At 37.0% G+C, this 19,058-nt stretch overlaps 1 protein-coding gene across 6 annotated transcripts in view; it reads right to left on the bottom strand.

Annotated features, from left to right (window-relative positions):
- The window catches only part of LOC105531714 (neurexin-3-beta), a 592,764-nt gene that overhangs the window by 50,088 nt on the left and 523,618 nt on the right, over positions 1-19,058 (bottom strand). For 3 of the 6 annotated variants that reach the window (XM_011969695.1, XM_011969698.1, XM_011969697.1), the window contains one exon: positions 8,633-8,720. In XM_011969695.1, coding sequence (XP_011825085.1) covers positions 8,633-8,720 — 88 coding nt within the window. The remainder of the gene's footprint in view (positions 1-8,632; positions 8,721-19,058) is intronic. The other 3 variants (XM_011969693.1, XM_011969696.1, XM_011969694.1) reach the window with 1 other exon arrangement.

The following is a 19,058-nucleotide window of genomic DNA, read 5'->3' as shown; positions in this document are numbered from 1 at the left end:
CACACAATGACCCTGGGCTTGTCCAGACAGAAATAAAAGATACAACAAATAATTCTATATCTGCAATAAAATTCTTTTTATGCCATCTGAAATTTGTGGAGAGGGGTGTGTTTCTCTGTCATTTCTATGTGTTTTTCTTTTCACTTTTTTCTGGCTCTTCTTTATCTTTTCAATTAATTACATTTTCATAAAGGGGAAAGTAAAGGCAAGTGGTCCATGCAGATATGGGGGTAAATAAAAAGAAAAGGAAATTAAAAGGAAAAATATGCATAGGAGGAGGAAGAGGAAAACACAGTATTCATTCTTTTGTACACAACTTTCTTGGATTTCGTTGGAGTTTGTTTTGTTTTGAGATAAATACTGGAGGGATATGCTGAAAGGGGAGGAATTCGAGATTAGGATGGCAAGAAAAGATTTTTTTGCCTTGTTTGATTTGTAGATCTATATATCTCTCAGTATTTGAAAATAATGATTATAATTACTCATAAAAGTATAGCAATGAGTTAAAAATAGCCATAATGATCAAAATACTAAATATGAATCAAAATAAAATAAATTGAACCACCAAAAATTCATGCGGCACAAGATGAGGTGAAACAACAAAATGTTCTTCAAATATATACAAGATATATATCTATTTATATATATACACAGGAATGTGCATATACGGATAGATATATCTGTATAATTTTTTCTTTCCACCCCTCCCAAGGATAACTGAATTATGGAGTCACCATTATAAATATGATAAAGAAATCCTAAAGAAAAATCAACATGCTTTGTTTGCCAAGTTAAAACAGTATCATGCATGTCTATGTCGGCTGATGCTGGTTAAGAATGATGGCGTGAATTTCTGTGTAAACACATGACTGATGGTAGGGGCTGTTAATCTCTGATTACATTAGTCTAATATCACTTATACTGTGTCTACATATATGGAATGACAGGCACTATATTATTTGCATATGTGCATATCATATATATACACACAGTACATATACTTGGGGCTTGTGGAAGAAAAATGTAGAATAAAAAGAATAAAATAAATCCCATAAAAACTTCTCTTTTAAAACCCAATCCCTCTTTATTTTTGGGGGACTTGCTTAATGACATCATTAAGCTCACTCCTTATCTACCACTTGCATTGGCATTTGGATTCAGGAAGTTCTCATGAGTTCAGATTGAAATTCTCTCTTCAACATGTCCATCCTTTACCCTATTACCTAAAAAAGTTGTGGCCCTTGACCATACTGTATATGTGAAGTCCCCAAAAGAGTGTTGCTTTTTCACTTTACTGAGCTGTACTAATTCTTCAATCATAATAAAGAGAAATTCTGTGTCACCAAACTAAAATACTGCTCCTTGGGGTTAGTTGAATCTGTCACTGCTTGGCATAATTTTGTGTGACTTTTTTTCCATGCATATCCTTGATAAGGTGTGCTGTTCACTGAATTGGAGTGCTCCAAAATCCTTAGGTTGCTGATAGTATCATGGGCGTTTCCATTCATTGTCCTCATTGTTTCTTCCCTCCCTTTTCTTTCCCTTTATTCGTCTTATTATGTCTGTCTGTCCTAATAAACTGAACTTCTGGAAGCAATATTTCTGAAGCAAAATATTTTTGTATTTCCACCACCTATTCTAGTGCCTATATGTAATAGTTACTTAAAAGTGTTATATATAGAAGGGATTTATCAAACTTTCAGATGGAAGTATATACACTCATACATTGATTTTATGGATTCCCCTGCCTAGCTCTCCAACCTACCAAAATATCTTGGGTAATGGAGTTGGATAGAATTTTTTTCATTTTAATTTTTTTATTATTAAATGTATTTGTTATGAAATCCATAATCGTCAATCTATGGGTCACATATGCACACTATTCCTCAGCCTAAATGCAAATAGCTAATTAGTAGATCTTTCCTATCTTATATTTCTATTCTTACCCTAATTTTCAAAGCAGTTCACCATTAAGGATTTTAAAAGCACACAACTGCTGCAATGACTTAAAAAATAACTTGGGTTGGGATGGAGTTGTTATAAAAAAGAGACACAACTGGCCGGGCGCGGTGGCTCACGCCTGTAATCCCAGCACTTTGGGAGGTTGAGACGGGTGGATCACGAGGTCAGGTGATAGAAACCATCCTGGCTAACACGGTGAAACCCCGTCTCTACTAAAAATACAAAAAAAAATTAGCCAGGCGCGGTGGCGGGCACCTGTAGTTCCGGCTACTCCAGAGGCTGAGGCAGGAGAATGGCGTAAAGCCAGGAGGCGGAGCTTGCAGTGAACCGAGATCGCGCCACTGCACTCCAGCCTTGGTGACAGCGCGAGACTCCGTCTCAAAAATAAACAAAAAAGAAAGTGACATAACTTAGTGGGTTAATAAAGACAAAATTTATCATTAATCTGGAACATTATACTCCCATGAACATACTCTATTAACTTACAGAGCAATAAAGGCAGTTGAAAAATGGATATGATTTAGCCTAGACCTAAGTATGTGAACAACTATTTGCTTTTGTGAGCATTAGACATGTATTATAACTCAAATTTTAAAATGACTGATGTCCACAGCCAATAATAATGAATTAAATTAAGTAATTTTCTATTGATATACAGTTCTCTTTCCAAAGCTAAAATGCTTGTCTTAGATTATTTCCATTATCTCTTTGGTCAAAGTGTTTAAGTGGATCTGAGCCTTTTACCAGAACTTATAGCATTTACAGATCATTGAATTTATAGTTCTGTCATACTCCAACATTCCTATGGGATTTTACTTGGACGTTTATTTTTGTACTATATTCTGAATAGCCATTGACTAATTAAATTTTAACATGATTCTATTTGCTAATGAGTTTTCATATAGAAAAATCTAAAATGAATAGTTAAATAAAGTTGACTTATTTGTAATAAAAACATTCAGGTTGCTAACTTCAAACTTGACAAAGACACTAATGACAAAATGTATTTCTATAAATAAGATTTCAAACATTTAAGGCCAACGATCAGCACATTTACTTGTTATCTATAAATTCTGGTATAAATTTCTCTTTATCTGTCACTAGAAAATTATTATTATCTATTAACATTTCAGCTGCATTTTCTACCATGTTCCAGCAAATAAAAACTAAAATGATTTGGTGAGCTTTTAGTAACTCAGTGCCAGATTTTCAGATGATACTTCCTGAGGCATCTCAGACTGATAAAGATTAAGAATCCAGTTCCACCTGGAAAATACTAGATATGTTCTTGGTGTTATGCCAAATTTAAATTTCATTCAGTTTGGGTTGTATATTATAGTAGCGCTAACAAAGAGGAGCTAAGTAGCAGTAACACCCAAATGCAAATATGAATACTGTAGATTTGAGGAGTAAAAATACACCTGAGAACCACTCTGGGAATAGCAATTATTTTGTGATCTCATATTACTGCCATTAGTTTAAACATCTCCTTCAATCCAACCATTATGAAAGCTGTTTAGCACAGTCTTATTGATGGATGGATGTGTTTCATCTTCACTTCCTTTTACTGTCTGCCCTCTGGTGGAAGTGTTGTCCCTTGAGATTTGATCAAAAGACATTTAAGAAAAGTAAAGGCAGAAAAACTAGCTAATTGACAAACTGAAAAATGGACCCCTGGATAATGACTGGATGAATCAATTTGGTTAAGTATTGCCATGCCCACTTATCAGTATAAAAGTATTACTTTTTTTTTTTTGCTCTGCTCTGTGGCCTCCTGCCCCCAAGACTTTTAGAATCTTGAAACTATAAATATGTAAAATCCAGGAAGTTGATCATTTCTAATTATACAAAACCTAATCTAAGAATACATTTGTTTTCACTATTATTCTAGTTCCAAAGATGGAATTCTAGGGATAGCAGCAGGGGTGAGGGAAAGAGAAGAAACGGAAAGTGAATTGTGTTATTTTCTCTGAATTTCAGAATTCATTCTCACATTTTATATTACAAATGTGAATTTACTAATGATCTTAATTGCTATTTGGCTTCCATAATCTCACGAGGGTATCCCTTTCCTAGGGGTTATTTGAGTGCTCTCCAGATCATCTGTTTTTCTTGTTGGATTCAAAGAGATAAAAAGGACAATGAAATTTGAGTTTACTGCACAATTTAAGATTAATAGAAATGCAGTTGGAAAGGAAACAGTTTATATGCAAAGAACAAATCTTTGTTCTTTGTATTAAATAAAAGTATTAAATATATACTGATTTGTTTTGTGAAGAACACAATTAACATTCATAAATCAAGAATTACAATCCAGACCTTCACCCTTAGATAGCCATTCAGATACACTTCTGAATATTTTCATTTGATGCAGATGGTTTTACTATAACGTTATTGTTTAAAGGTTCAATTCTGGGTTCTTGAAGCAAATATTCAGAAAATGTGATTGTATCTGTGACTTATAAAATAATCTAATTCCTGGAAAAAGGTAGGGATAGGAAAAAACAGAGAATACTATTGTTAAAAAAATGTAGGTTTTGACCAGGCATGGTGTCTTATGCCTGTAATCCCAGCACTTTGGGAGACTGAAGTGGGTGGATCGCTTGAGCCCAGGAGTTTGAGACCAGCCTGGCCAACATGGCAAAACCCCGTGTCTACTAAAAATACAAAAATTAGCCAGTCTTGTTACCCAGTCTCAAAAATTTTAAAATAAATTTGTTAAAAATGTAGATTTTGTCAGGGCAGCCTTATTATATGAAATGATAAATTTTAAATGATTCAACAGGTTTAATTTGAGCTGTTAAAGGGGAAATGAAGTTAGAGATATAAAGTTCTGTTTCAAAGTAATTTAGTTGACAAATCCTAATTGAGCTGTTACTTTATGCCTTGCTCTCATGAGTTGGGATTTTTTTTTTTTAATCTACATATTTACCAGCAAAAATATACCGTGAAAATTTGACTTCCATCGGATTTGCAAGATTTCTAGACTCCTATTGACCAAACTCCAAAAATATTTACGTTGTTCATAAATACAATAAGATTAAGCTATACCAAACCTTGGTGACCCCTAAGCACAAAAGTAAGTTCTGAGAGTGAAAGGAGATTGCTTACACCTAACTCAAAACTAGCAGTTGAAAAATCCAATTTGATTTGAAGAAAAAATAAATTATTTCATTTAAAATGTGATGCTCACATGAAAATAAAAATTGAATTACAGCATACACTAAACTACTCAAATTTATGAAAAGTGAGAGCTTCAAATGGATGTAAATTAATCAGGAAATAACCTATAGAAGTTAAATGCCTCATAAACGGAGACAGCTAGAAAATAATAAACTTGATACAAAGTGAAAGAAGATAAAGTGATAAGTATGATAGAACAAGGCCAAGGAAGTTAGCCAAATTTAGTGTATTTCCATCAAGCAAAAGGCCTGGAAAAATGTTTTAGAAATGGAGGCAGTGAATTAGGGTAATACAGAATTGCAAGATTGGCAATTTATGTCAAAGATATGTAAATATCACCATTATCTGTTGCTGCATGGGAAGTAGGTCCCTTCTCTTTAGGCAGTGCAAATCTTGCCCAAGAAACTGGTTTCTGATTTTAATCTGTATTGTTTTTGGAAAATGTGAAGCCTGAGGAGTTTTTTTTTTTTTTTTTTTTATGGAGTCTTGCTCTGTTGCCCAGGCTGGAGTGCAGTGGCGCGATCTTGGTTCCCTGCAACCTTTGCCTCCCAGGTTCAAGCAATCCTCTACCTCAGCCTCCTGAGTAGCTGGGATTACGGGCGTTGGCCACCACGCCTGGCTAATTTTTTTGTATTTTTAGTAGAGACAGGGTTTCACCATCTTGGCCAGGCTGGTCTTGAACTCCTGAGGAGATATTTCTTATGTGATGAAAAAGAGGGCTTGATAGCTCCAAGAAGGTGATCCCCATTAGTGGAAATCAGGTCCTCTGGGCAAACCTCTTCTCTCTCTGCATTACTAGAAATATCTACCTACTTCTTATATTAAATATACCTCTGATGTATTTCCCTGTATATACCAATCACTCACCAGGAACACTTTATGGAGCAAATAAAATTAGAAAAATGCAATGCTCATTCTAAATGTGATGAGTTGAATAATCACAGGGGGAGGAAATCAATATCAGTCTCCTAGAGCTACATGTTCGCTCTTTCAGGGTAGGGGTTCTGTCACTCACTTTATCTCCTCTCATGTTCCCTTACAGAACATAACAGATTGTTTTAAAAACTGGATCTCCCCACCCACCCCATGTTATTCAAGAAATGTTGGTGTTGAATTTCTGTCCTCTGCTTTTGAATCAGAGAAAATACCTGTGTGGCCTCTAGAAAACCAATGGATTTAGTTTGGGGCCATTCAGGTTTAGGCTGTTCAAGTCTCATAACAAATAGCGATATATACCTATAAGTGGGGCAGCTATAGGCTGGAGGATCTGAAGCTGAGATCTGGAAAAGCCCACTGCCTTATTATGGAGGTTGCTATGGAGATGACTTTCTGAGGCAGGGTGAGTAGTTGAGGAAAGATGGTGATAGTATTTCAGAATGACCAAGTCTCAATTTTGACAAGCCTTAAAACCTACAGATTTGATAAACATTGCTGCATATAAAGATATCACTGCTAAGAAAGGAAGAAAACCACTTGGGAGGTCAAAGCGAGAGGGTTTCTTGAGGCCTGGAGCTCAAGACCAGCCTGAGCAACATGATGAGAATCCCATTTGTACAGAAAATAAAACAAATTAGCTGGTATAGTGGTGCATGTAGTCCTAGCTACTTGGGAAGCTCAGGCAGGAGGACCACTTGAGCCCGGGAGTTTGAGGCTGCAGCGAGCTATAAACACGCCACTGCACTCCAGCCTAGGCGACCTTATCTCAAAAAAAAAAAAAAAAAAAAAGATAAATAAAGCCTAGATTTCTTAAAGTGTTTGCCACAAAACAAGCTAATTTAATGTACATCTTGAGGATTGTGACCTATTAAGATATGAACCTTAATATCTAGCACATGCTTAACATATACAGCTGACCCTCAAAAATAGCTGTTGAATTGAATTACGCTAGGAGTTAGATAGCAAAACTATTCTACTCTCTGACAGCTAATTTCTAAAAAAAAAAAAAAAAAAAAAAAAGAGGAAGGACTCAAATCTAGAGATATATTGTATCCTGCCTGAGTGCTCATAAATATTTATTGAATGGATGAATAAATTAATGAAAACATGGCACCCGAGTTCTGGTATAGTTGGGATATATCTGCCCTTTTAGGGTACATGTTGCATGTATGGCTATGTGCTCACATAGCACATACAGATTATTATTACTTAAAAATCTGAAAAAAAACCGACCAGATCACATTTTACTTTCCCTCCACACAGCTGAGCTCCCAGTGGAACAGATTACACTCCAGAATGGAAGCCCCATCATATTAATGATATGTCCCTGTGTCATACTAAGGGTGTGAACCCACAGAACTTCCTGGATCCAATGCCACTTGCAAGAAACCAAAGCAGTCAGACTTCAACAGATTTGAAATCTTGTAAATCATTTAGGGGTCAGAAATGGAAGATTTTTATTTTTATTAGATTATTTTTTTCATGAAGCTTAAATTTTCTAGAATTAGCAAAAGAGAATTTTTAATGGCTTTCCTTTTCTTAAAAGGAAAAAAATCTGAAAGCAATGCAAAAAATAAGAAAATTCTATTCTAGTCTTTGCAGAAATAAGATCCTGGCCCAACTCCAGCTGTTAATTCTATTAAACATACACAGAAATTCGATGATATCTGTTCTCTATTATATACATATAAATGTTTAACTTATAGTAAGTCTCAAAACAGACAACTGGGAAAAGTTGATAGGAAATAATCAGGGACTGCAATTGCCTGCTGGACATTATCTCATATATAGCTCACTATAAAGAAAGACCATAAAACATCAAAATGTATCTGGGTCCAAATGGGGAACACATTGAAGCTTCTGATTGCTAAAGTCTTCTCAACTTCAGCACAGTAGATACATTTTGAAGCATCACAGCTGTTGACATGGCATGGTACAGTACTAATTTTGTGTTTACTATATTGTTGCACAAGTTTTCTAGACACACAGTTAACAAAATTAGTATAAAGATAATACCATGTTAACTGCTGTTGAAATCCCATGGAAAAAAATATATATATACATATATTTTTGGTTCTCTTAGCTCAGAACAATTCGTGAGTTTTAAGTGACATTTACCAATCTTTATGGCTCCACTTACCAATCTTTAAGCTCCTCCATGGGTTCGTCCTTTCTTGATGTCATTCCAACATACATTTCCTCATGTTCCCACCCTCTGTGAATTTCATAGCTGCCACTGGCTGATACACATTTGCTGCTGCAGTGGTAAATCTAGGCATCTGCTTGCCCAATGTTAAGTCATATACCATGACTTTTTTCTTAGCGATCAAGAGACTGACTCAAAATTTTTGTAGGATCTTATTGCTCCTTCCATGGGATTTGATGCTTTCATTGATATAGTATTTATATATGTATACTTATACATATATAGATATAAAAATATACACACATTAACACACTATAATCTATATATAAAAAACATGTATAATCACATATATGTATGTATTGTTTTTTGCAAAAGAAAAAAGAAAGCAAGCAAAACAAGACTGACCTGACCTACCTGTACTCGGCTCACATTCAACGAAGTCTTCATCATCACTTGAACATTCAGCAGATGAAACAAGATCATCTGATGTTGGCTGTTTATGTCAAAGAGAAAATAGTGGGGTAGGGGAAGAGAGAGAAGAGAGAGAGATAGATAAGGAAACTAATGAACAAAGACATCAAAGATTTATCACTGTGTCCCATCTCCCATCATTATGATTATTATTCTAAAGAAGGGCATACTGTAGGATGGAGAATTCTTAACTACTGTGTGGCTGAGAATGACTTTGGGTCTACACCATCTAGGGGTGTCTTCCGTAGAGCTGGGTGACCCAAGGTGGTTCCAGGAGACTTAAGCCTAACCTATCCCCATAAATGACATTGCGCAGCCTTACTTCATTCTGATTTTGAGTTCTGAGAATCAGAAGGACAGGAGAAGGGCTGTTGTAAAGGATGGACAATGTAAGAGTACAAAGCAACACAAAGTCACTGTGACTTTGAGAGAGTTTCCATCCTTATGGTGTGTGGTCTCAAGTGTATGCAGGGGTAGTTGTGCATCTACAGGCTGGGATAATTAATGAATGCTGTGGAATGCATTCTCTTCAGGAACAGCATAGTGGCTTTTATCATTCATGTAATTGCTGCAATAGTCAAGTTAGTAATGTGGACCAGTAGCATGATACCACACAAAAGTCCCTGAACACAGGCAAGGCTGTTCCTGAAGAGAGCAAAAACAGTTTTGACTGCAATAATAGTAGTTCAACTTGAAGCACCTTTTAAATTCTGAGTCTTGCAGAAACTCCCCAATCCCAGGGAATCTATTACAAGAAATATAGGAGACCGAGTATCAGCTATGAGAAGAGCCCTCCATACAGCAGGTGAGATGACTGCTTTCTGCATTTGGTACATATTGCATGCACAATAAATATTGAACGAATGAATCTACGCAGATCTCATGCAAAAAACAAACATTGGGCCTATGATATGCTTAAGAGGACTCAATATATTATAGTTCAATAATGCTCATTTATTTCCCCTTCTTGATGTTACTAATATTTACTGACTTGTCGATCTTCCAGTTCCCAAATGTACTAAAGTCTGGGTCCAAATTCAAGAGGAAGAGGTAATAAACCATTTCCCTTCCATTGAGCAATTACTACAAGCTAGATGCTGTCCTAGACATACATACACACACACACACACACACACACACACACACATATATACACATACTTTTTAGTTATAGTTATTAGACACAATTCTCACAACCATCTTTTGGGACAGGGATGACTATCATATGTTCAATTAGAATTGCAGTTAGACAGGTTAAGTGAGTTGCTGAAAGACATACAGCTAGTAAAAAACACAAAGTGGGAATTCCAATAAATACATCTTAGTCAAATTCTGTGTTTGTGGCTTGCAATAGGCTTCTTTATACCTGGTCTTACATTATGGACAGAATTATGTCCCCTCAAAATTCATATGTTGAAATCCTACTCCCTCAGAATGTGACTATATTTGGATATAAAGACTTAAAGAGGTAATGAAGTTAAAATGAAGCCTTAGGATGAGCCCTAATCCAATATGACTTTTGTCCCTCTAAAAAGAGGGGATTAGGGCACAGACATACACAGTGGGAGGAAGGCCATATAAAGACACTAGACGATAGTCATCTACAAGCCAAGGAGAGAGTTCTGAGAAGACACTAATTCTGCTGACACCTTTATTTCAGGCTTCTAGGCTCCAGAATTTCGAGGAAATAAATTTCTATTGTTTAAGCCACCTGGTCTGGGATATTTTGTAATGGCAGTCCTAATAAATGAATACATATGGCAGCCTTTCTACTCAGGATTTCCAGAAAACATCCTTTGTTTAAATAGACATCCTAGGTACAGAACAACTGTACACAGCAAAGAAATGGAAAACCCACATTAGATAATTCATTGATTTAATGAACAATGGCAGAGAAGTGTCCTACACAACAATACTGATGTTTATTCTACATCTGAAAGGGGGATAGTTCAAACCTTGCTCCTCAAGGTTAGCAGAAAAAATGAAGTTTTTTAAAAAATCTTATTTAAGTTGCAGGATACATGTGCAGAACGTGCAGGTTTGTTACATAGGTGTAAATGGGTACGATGGTGGTTTGCTGCATCTATCAACCCATCACCTAGGTATTAAGCCCCACGTGCATTAGCTGTTTATTCTGATGCTCTTCCTCCCCACACCGAAAAAAGAATTTTTAAACATACTTAAAAAAAAAACAACACACTACTGAATTGTTCATTTCAGTTCCAGCAACTGAAACTGGTAGTTACATCCTGGGGGACTGTTATTTGTGTTAGAGACATGGTAAGCATATTCCCTTGGTGTTTCCTGCTGAGAGGCGGCCCTATAATAGCTCCACTTCTAGTTACTTAGGGAAAGGAGATGGTAAGTGGGAAAAGCGTTAGCTGTTCAAATAAATAAGGCAATTATAAGAGCAAAACACTATTTTGGAAGGACCAAAATCATTGTTTAGCAGTTTTTAAGTATGCGTTCTTCATAGGGGCAATGTCTCCCACCAAAGGCAGGAAAGGTTGGTTTGGGCTGGGGGAGAATCTTAAATATTACAATGGTTTGTGACCCTCCAAAAGGCCACAGTTACATAAATGAATATATAGTATATCTTTGGAATTGAAACTTTTTTGGAAAAGGGCAATTGGGGAAAACTTATTTGAAAAAAACTCCTTAGGGTGGTGGTAATAGAGAGGTTGAGAAGACACTGCTAAAGCGTGTTCAACTGGAAATCGTTAATGATTTAACTGTAAGGGCCTTACAGAATGGCCCAGTAGGGCTTTGGTCCCTAGTATTGAGTGAAAGCTGGTGACTTAATGAAAATCTAATGAGCTCCTTTCAAGAACTGAAAGCCTGGCAATAAAGTTTAAAGGCCATTGAACAAATGTATAAAAACAATGCATAACTTCAGTAGAAACCAAAACATGCATTAACATAATATTAGTTGAATCTTTAACTCAAAGGAGACATCTTCATTTGCATGGGCCAAAAGAAAAAATGTAATTTTTTTTTTTCTTCAGAAAAAGGAGTAGACTCTGAGGTTGAAAAGATTCTTACTGCCTTCCTCTCAGCTTCCTTGGTTTCCTCTCATACTATTAAGTTTCTCTCCCCTGTGGTTTAGGTGACACCATACCCAGCCCCACTCTCCCACCCCTTCTCCACCTCCAATTCCATCCCAAGAATGGGCCTCTAATCCCCACTGCAGACCCCACACATCATCTTTCATTTTCTGACCCCCTTTTCCCACCTTTAACCCTCTCTATGCTCCACTTTGCCCAAAGATTTGTTTTCTGCTGATCTTTGATATGAGTACATATGAATACAGTGTTCTTCCTAGGCAACAGAACCACATTTTATCAGTAGCTCCTAGCAATGGTGCCCAGACTCAAAGGAGTTTAAAGGGGAAATGATCCAGCAGTATGTCGTAAGAATGGGCCTAGCCCTAGACATAGCACAACTGTGAATCCCAACTCCTCCACTTAAGATTCAGAAGGTGACCTGAGATATGTGTGTGTGTGTGTGTGTGTGTGTGTGTACACACTTCACTTAGTTTCTTCACTAAGTAACTAAATCAGTTAATCAACATCAGCTTCTTAATCAAAGTAATTCCAAGCCTGATAGTCACTCCTAATTTAAATAAATTTGGTATCTGCCTATGTGTTCTTTGTTGCTAACAACTCATTACTTCCATTTTATGGTACACATACTATTTCTAGTTGCACCTGCCATGAGGCGTGATAAGGAAAAAATGTACTCATAAAGAGCTTAAACAATCATTCAAATGTGATCTGTTTTCAGTGGCTGTGAATCTAGACAATCTGTGTGGGTCTTATATGAATTCAGTTCCTTCCTTTCTGTCCCTCAGACCTCACCATTACCACTTAGAGGTACAGCCAACTGAAACTCCCAAAGCAATTACAAACATCTCAGTCCCTGTTTGCCTGTTTTGGTAACCAATGTTTTCCTAGAGAACCCGGCATGCAACATTGGCCACACCTGCCATAGAACACTGTGTAGTATGGAAAGACTTCCTCTGCCAGAGGCCTTAATTTGCAAAAAGGCTTAAAATCAGGAATGCTATACTTAGACTTTTTAAAAACTACTCCTGTCCCTAACATCTAGAAAATCCAAACATTACAAACGAAGGATTTCGGATGATATGAGCAGCTTAAGATCATATCCTAAATTAATGGCAATTGGATTCAAAGATACTTTCAGAAAACCCAGGGCTTTCTTTAAGCACTTTTTTGTTGTTGTTGTTGTTGTAGTTGTTTTGGTTTTTTCAGTCTGTGTTCTATTTCAGATGTAAGCAAATGCAGGATCTGATGCTGAACCTTGAAAGAAAAGACACACTTCTTTGATTGCTTTCCATGGCTTGTAAAACAGGTTTCATGTTGCAGATATACTCAGATTCAGAATAGAATTGCTACGAGTAGAACAAATCTGTGGACCTCTGCCTTTTAATAAAATGTTGTAGCCTTAGGCTAAATGTGTGTGTATTTCCCATAATCACAACCATTGTCCGTAATTACTTTTAATTACTTAGAAGAAAGAGCAGTTAGTATGCCTGCAAAGAAACAGATATCTGGACTATCTAGAATCATGCCTACTAATAACATTTATCATTTAATAAACACTGGCTACATTTAGGCTTTGTGCTGAGCTGTTAATTCATATTAATTTAGCACTCACAGTAACCAAGGGTATACACACTCATAGTGAATTATTTTTAACTGCCCACCATCCATGCTCCTTCAGGAAACAGTATTGCTTTAGGAAACTCTTCTGTGCATAGTTATGTTGGGAATGTTTATCAAGGTGCCTTCAATGTCATCTTCACATTTTTTCCCCTCACAATGATTGTCTAAAGCTCTCATGACTTTCAATGGCTACACTTAAAGTGTTGGCATATGATGGTTCCCCTATGTCAAATACCAATATTCTCTAAGTTATCCAAGGAAGAATTTTTTAAAAAATCTATGACCACCCACAAACCAAATAATTTTCACAGTGGTTGGGCTGCTAGATTTACTGTCAGTGGTATATGTCATCAAGGTGCTTTTTTCATTCATTCATTACTTTAATGAATCTTTTTCAAATACGTATGTGTCAAGCACGTTAACAGTTATAAGGGATAAAGCTATAGATAAGACACAGTTCCTTTGCTCTGGGAATTCACAGTCTCTGATGAGATAGGCAAGTAAACAGGCAAACTTGACATAGTAAACCGAATGCTCTGTCAAGAGGAAGCGTTAATGTGCGAAGGGAGGAGACAGCAAGAAAGCAGAGAGCGTGTGGGAAATGAGTCCTGAGGGACAGGCAGTGGTGAGATGGGGAAGAAGTGAGGACAGTGGGCTGGAGAAGAAGGGCATTTCAGGTGAAACAGTATTTGCAAAGGCTTAGAGATCTAAAACATGGTTTATTTGTATACCCACTAGTAGTACAGGATGACTGGAGGGAAGGGATGGACTAGAATGAGAGTGTGACCACTACTTGAGCTATGTTGTTCTTGAAAACTTAGATAATGAGCATATATTTAATGTCGTGCCCTATCAGACTTCTCTCCTTCCCCCATTCCCTGCATCTCACCAGTGTCATCTGTCCCATTCCGTTGGAAGCTACTACACACGGTTTATAGAACGTAGTGCATGAGTATGACTGCAGTGCAATTTCACAGTGCATATTAAGCACCTTACCTTGCTTTCTCACGGGGAGAAAAATATTGCTCTGCCCCTATATATTAGCCAAGTCCTATATTAAAAACAATAATTCATACTACTACATGTTAAAATATGTATTTCATATTTTTAATCCACGTGTTGAAATTACTTTGTTCTGTGTTAGGACTCATAAAACTAAAGATAGGTATTATAATAACTTTCAATAAAATATCTCTCTGGCAGGAGCCCTATATATTCCTTTCCTGGAAGATTTTTTATTGCATTTATGTTCTTTTTTCCCCCCCTAACAATGTTTATTGAAATTACCTTAGAATAAAGCTGGGACAGAAGAAAGCTCAGAACTCCGTCCACCTAAGTAAATTTATGGGTGTATTTACCTTCCAGTTCCCTAAGTTTCACAAATCTGACATATTTTCCTCCAGTGAGTTATTGCTTCTATAATCATTGGCTTATAATTATGTACTCAGAAGGGTTTTACCCTTTCTCGGCAATGGTTCTACACTGTTCTTCATTATTAATCCATGATTGGGCATGAGAAAAGTGTCTACTGCTGTGAGCTGTGATCAGAACTACTCAAGACCGTTTCACTCTGTCCCCTCCTTACTGCCCAGCTGCTTTTGTAACTTCAAACTCCACCCTTCAGCTCTTTATTTTACACTGGTAATAGGCTAATCATTTTGAGGGATAATCATTTTTCCCCACCCATCTCCTTGGGAGCACGGTTATTTGAGATTAAGTATGAGATAAAATAAGTCCTGCCACAGAACAGCTTTATGAAATTATAAATAACACACTCAAGAATGATGATCTCCTTTCTTCCAGTGAAAAAGGAAAAGGGAAAGGCCCATAAATATTCTGAAGCCCCACAGAAAACAGCCATACATCTCTGCAGCTGCTCCATGCTAAAAAGAATTAAATTCCTTTAAATCCTTGCTGTTTTAGTTCTTTCCCCTCTATCCCTTCATTCCGAGATGGAGTTGGAGCTCTGAATATCTCAGATGAGAGAGGACCCATCTAGCTTCATTCTGAATGTTCATTCTCTATTTAAATACAAGTTTCCTGAGAGAGTTCTTCAATTAACTAATACCCATTGACTCTAAGCCTATAACCTTGAATGAGATTTGAAAAGTTTGACCATTTTTTCAAAGGTATCTATTAAGATTTTCTTTTCTAAATTGTTGCCAACACACAGTCTCATCTTTGATCAGTGTTAACACCCAAACACACAACTGGATGATTTTTTTTTCTTTGAGACAGGGTGTCTCTCAGTCACCTAGGCTGGAGTGTAGGGGCGTGATCATGGCTCACTTCAGACTCGACCTCCTTGGGCTTAAGTGATTGTCCTGCCTCAGTCTCCTGAGTATCTAGGACTACAGGTACATGCCACCACACCTGAATAATTTATTTATTTTTATTTTTTTGTAGAGACAGGGTCTTGCCATGTTGCCAAGGCTGGTCTCTAACTCCTGGGCTGAAGTGAGTCACCCACCTTGGCCTCCCAAAGTGCTGGGACTACAGGCATGAGCCACCATGTATGGTCAATGATTTTTATATTTAACCAAAAACAGAAAAAACACAGAGCTTGGGCAAGCTTGTTAGAAGCCATTATCTCCCTGTCTCTCTCATCCCTCTCACTGAATCCAAGCCCAGTACAGAAACAACCTCAAAATGTGGTATGATTTTATGACTGTGATACCTATACTCTTATTTTATTCTGATTAAACCCATTTATAGTTACCCTTGAAAGTCACTGACATTGTTATGATAACATGAAACATAAATGACTTTAACTTGTCATACTCAAGTGTGAAAGATGGGGGCATCTCATGAAGCAGATCCTGAATGTTGGAGGTGAAGGGACAGAATTCTAGTCTTGTTAAGATACTATCTGAGGTGACCCTTGTATCCTATGTCTATGAGCTTAAGTATTTCGATTGGAACAACACCCTGTGAATTTTAAAACTGTCTTACCGCGTTTGTGTCATGGGTTCTTCCAGCTATAACTTTCCCCTCTTCCCTCTACCTACTCCTGAAGATAATCACTTGCCAAGATATGACTACATGCATAACTTACTTGCTCATATTTCCATGAAATGAGAAAGCTTTAAAGAGAATTGCCCTGAGCTAAAGATACTGCATTCCGTCTGACCAAAATTAGGTTATTGGAACAGAGCTCTCTAAAACTGAATTAATAAAAAAATTCCGGGCATATGATTTTATTTATATTTGCACTGACATTTACATTGTCTCATTCACTCACTAATTTCCTTGACAAGTGTTTATTAATTGCCTATAATGTGTCAATCACTGTGCTTGGGGCCAGGCTGACCTGGTCCTTGTCTTAATGGACTTTACAGACTACTGAGATTTAAGCCAAGTCAAACCAGAAAACACTGATTAGTTGCTAAATTATTAGCTATAAAATCTTAAAATTACTGTTGGGCTCATAAGCATTACCCAACAGTAACAATGATTACTCATTGTCACTAAAGACAGTAGACTACATAGGAATTCAAGCAAATAGTATCACCCACTCCTTAAAACCTCTACCCATCCTCAGTAGTCAGCATATTATTTTTCTTGTTTTCCACAATGCATATACTAGAGCAGGATGAAGAATGACATGACTTATAATAACTTTTGCTAATGAATTAGTCTTTAAGGAAATCCCTTTGCAGACTCAAGATTTAATTAACAGTAGAAAAACCAAGCTAAGGTTGGCCAAATTTTGTGCCGAGGATTGGGATCCTTTATTTCTATCCTTGAGGTCTTCTAGGATTATATAAATAAATGTGGTGCAGCAGCTTAAATTTTTTTCCCCACTTTTAAGATTTTTCATCTTTTTGCTTAAAAAGGGAAGGGTAGATCAAGAGAGAGGGGAGGGAGGAAGGAGAAGAGAGTGGGTGGAAAAGGGATTAATCTGTTGTTCAAGGCAGGCTGACAGAGAGAAGAGGAGTATTGAACCACAGAAGATTAACCAAACTTCAATGTACCTTCCCAAAAGCAGGAGGAATGTAATGCTACGTGGTGTTCCACTGATAAGCAAATCCCTCTAAATCCTTTCAATTTATTTCTTGGCCTGAAGAAATTACATATTATTTAGGAGACAGAAAAATAAAATAAATAAAACCATCCACCCAAACCACACCATCTTTTAAGAATCTAGATTGGATGCCTGTTGATTATATACACATAAAGACCTGGCTTTGATGGCTGCTCTTCTTTCTTATTGGTACTGTCCTCTCTAGGATTGCTAATGAGAAAGTCTTGGCTGTGTTTTCCACTGTTAGCTCTTTTGTTTACACCACAAATACTCATTTTGAGTATTTAGGGTCTAACCATTATAAGGGAAATTTAGCTGAAGCTCCAATAGACCATATCTACTTTTTTCCCTCCCTTTTTTCCTTCCTTTCTTCTTATTTTCCTCCCTCAAGCCTTCCCTCTAAGAAAGAGAAGCAAGCTCAAGAAGATGTAAACACAAGAAGAGAGTGCATGTTAGTGCTTCCCAAAACTTAGTATGTGGCACAGACAACTTATCCAGAACAATCAAATGCAACGAAGTGAATATAAAATACAACTTCTAGAAATACAAGGCTATCTTTTCCTTATTGCACTGAGGAAAAAAAAAAAAAAAGTATATCCCACTCAGCCATGTAATATAATGTTAGAAAAGTCAGAGACAGGTGTTAGAGCAACAGCAGAAGTTAAAGCAAGTTTTGGGCATTTGAAACTGGACTTAATAAAATAGGGAGTTACAAGTGATCTGCAGCCAGTGAGTCTGGGACAGAACTATGAAGGAAAAGAGAGTCAATTTAGGAATATGGTGTGAAGTCCCAGTAGAGGAAAAATGCAAAGGTCAGCTTTGGATTGAGAATTTATCCCCACTCATGCCTAGAAGAAAATACCAATCTCCCACAGAGAAATGTGGGAGGATGGGTTCCCATAAAGCTATATGATTTATATACAAAATCTCTAGTTAGGGAACATCTTCAGGTGCTATTAAATTAAGAAGTTCAGAAACCCAGCCCCAGAAATCACATCCTTATTCCCAGCCTGCAGTTAGTAGTAAATAGATAAACCCATCTTAGATATTGATTCAAAATAATTTACAAAAGCAAACACAACAGAACTTCTATGTGGAAAGAGACGAGATGAATCATTTCTCATTTCTGATGGACAGTGAGGCTAATCAGTTTTCCCTGTTCTAGTTCATAAACAGCAACACTCATTTGCTGTCAAAATGGGTGTTAGAAATGTAGTAGGTGTAATCACAGGCATGAGATCCATGAGGTCATCCACAGGGCTTTTTGCTCACAAAGACCCTTTGCTAGGTTGTGTGCTCTCATCTTACCATCTTGAAATTCCCAATCATTCATCTTTGCACTTGTGCTTTGTAAGAGAAGTTCAGTGGAACGATGGGGCATGAAAGCAAGCAGAGGAGATACATGCAACGCGTGCGTCTACTTCCATTCCTTGCCACTCATCCTCATACAGTGTTCCTGGTGTTCCAATGGCACAGGATCCTGTGGACTCGCCACATATAGGAGTAATCTGAATCGAACAGCTTTATTTGAATTTATCCCCCAATATTTCTCCTTGGGAGGTTGGTATTGTCTTCTAGGCAAGAGTAACTAGGGTAAGTTCTCAGGCCAAAGCTGGCCTCCTTTGCTTTTCCTCTCTCCGGGCTCTATATCA

The sequence above is a fragment of the Mandrillus leucophaeus genome, unplaced genomic scaffold, assembly GCF_000951045.1.
Source record: "Mandrillus leucophaeus isolate KB7577 unplaced genomic scaffold, Mleu.le_1.0 Scaffold90, whole genome shotgun sequence".
NCBI lineage: Eukaryota > Metazoa > Chordata > Mammalia > Primates > Cercopithecidae > Mandrillus > Mandrillus leucophaeus.
Note: the sequence above shows the minus strand (reverse complement) of the source record. Positions and strands in the feature narration are given on the sequence as shown.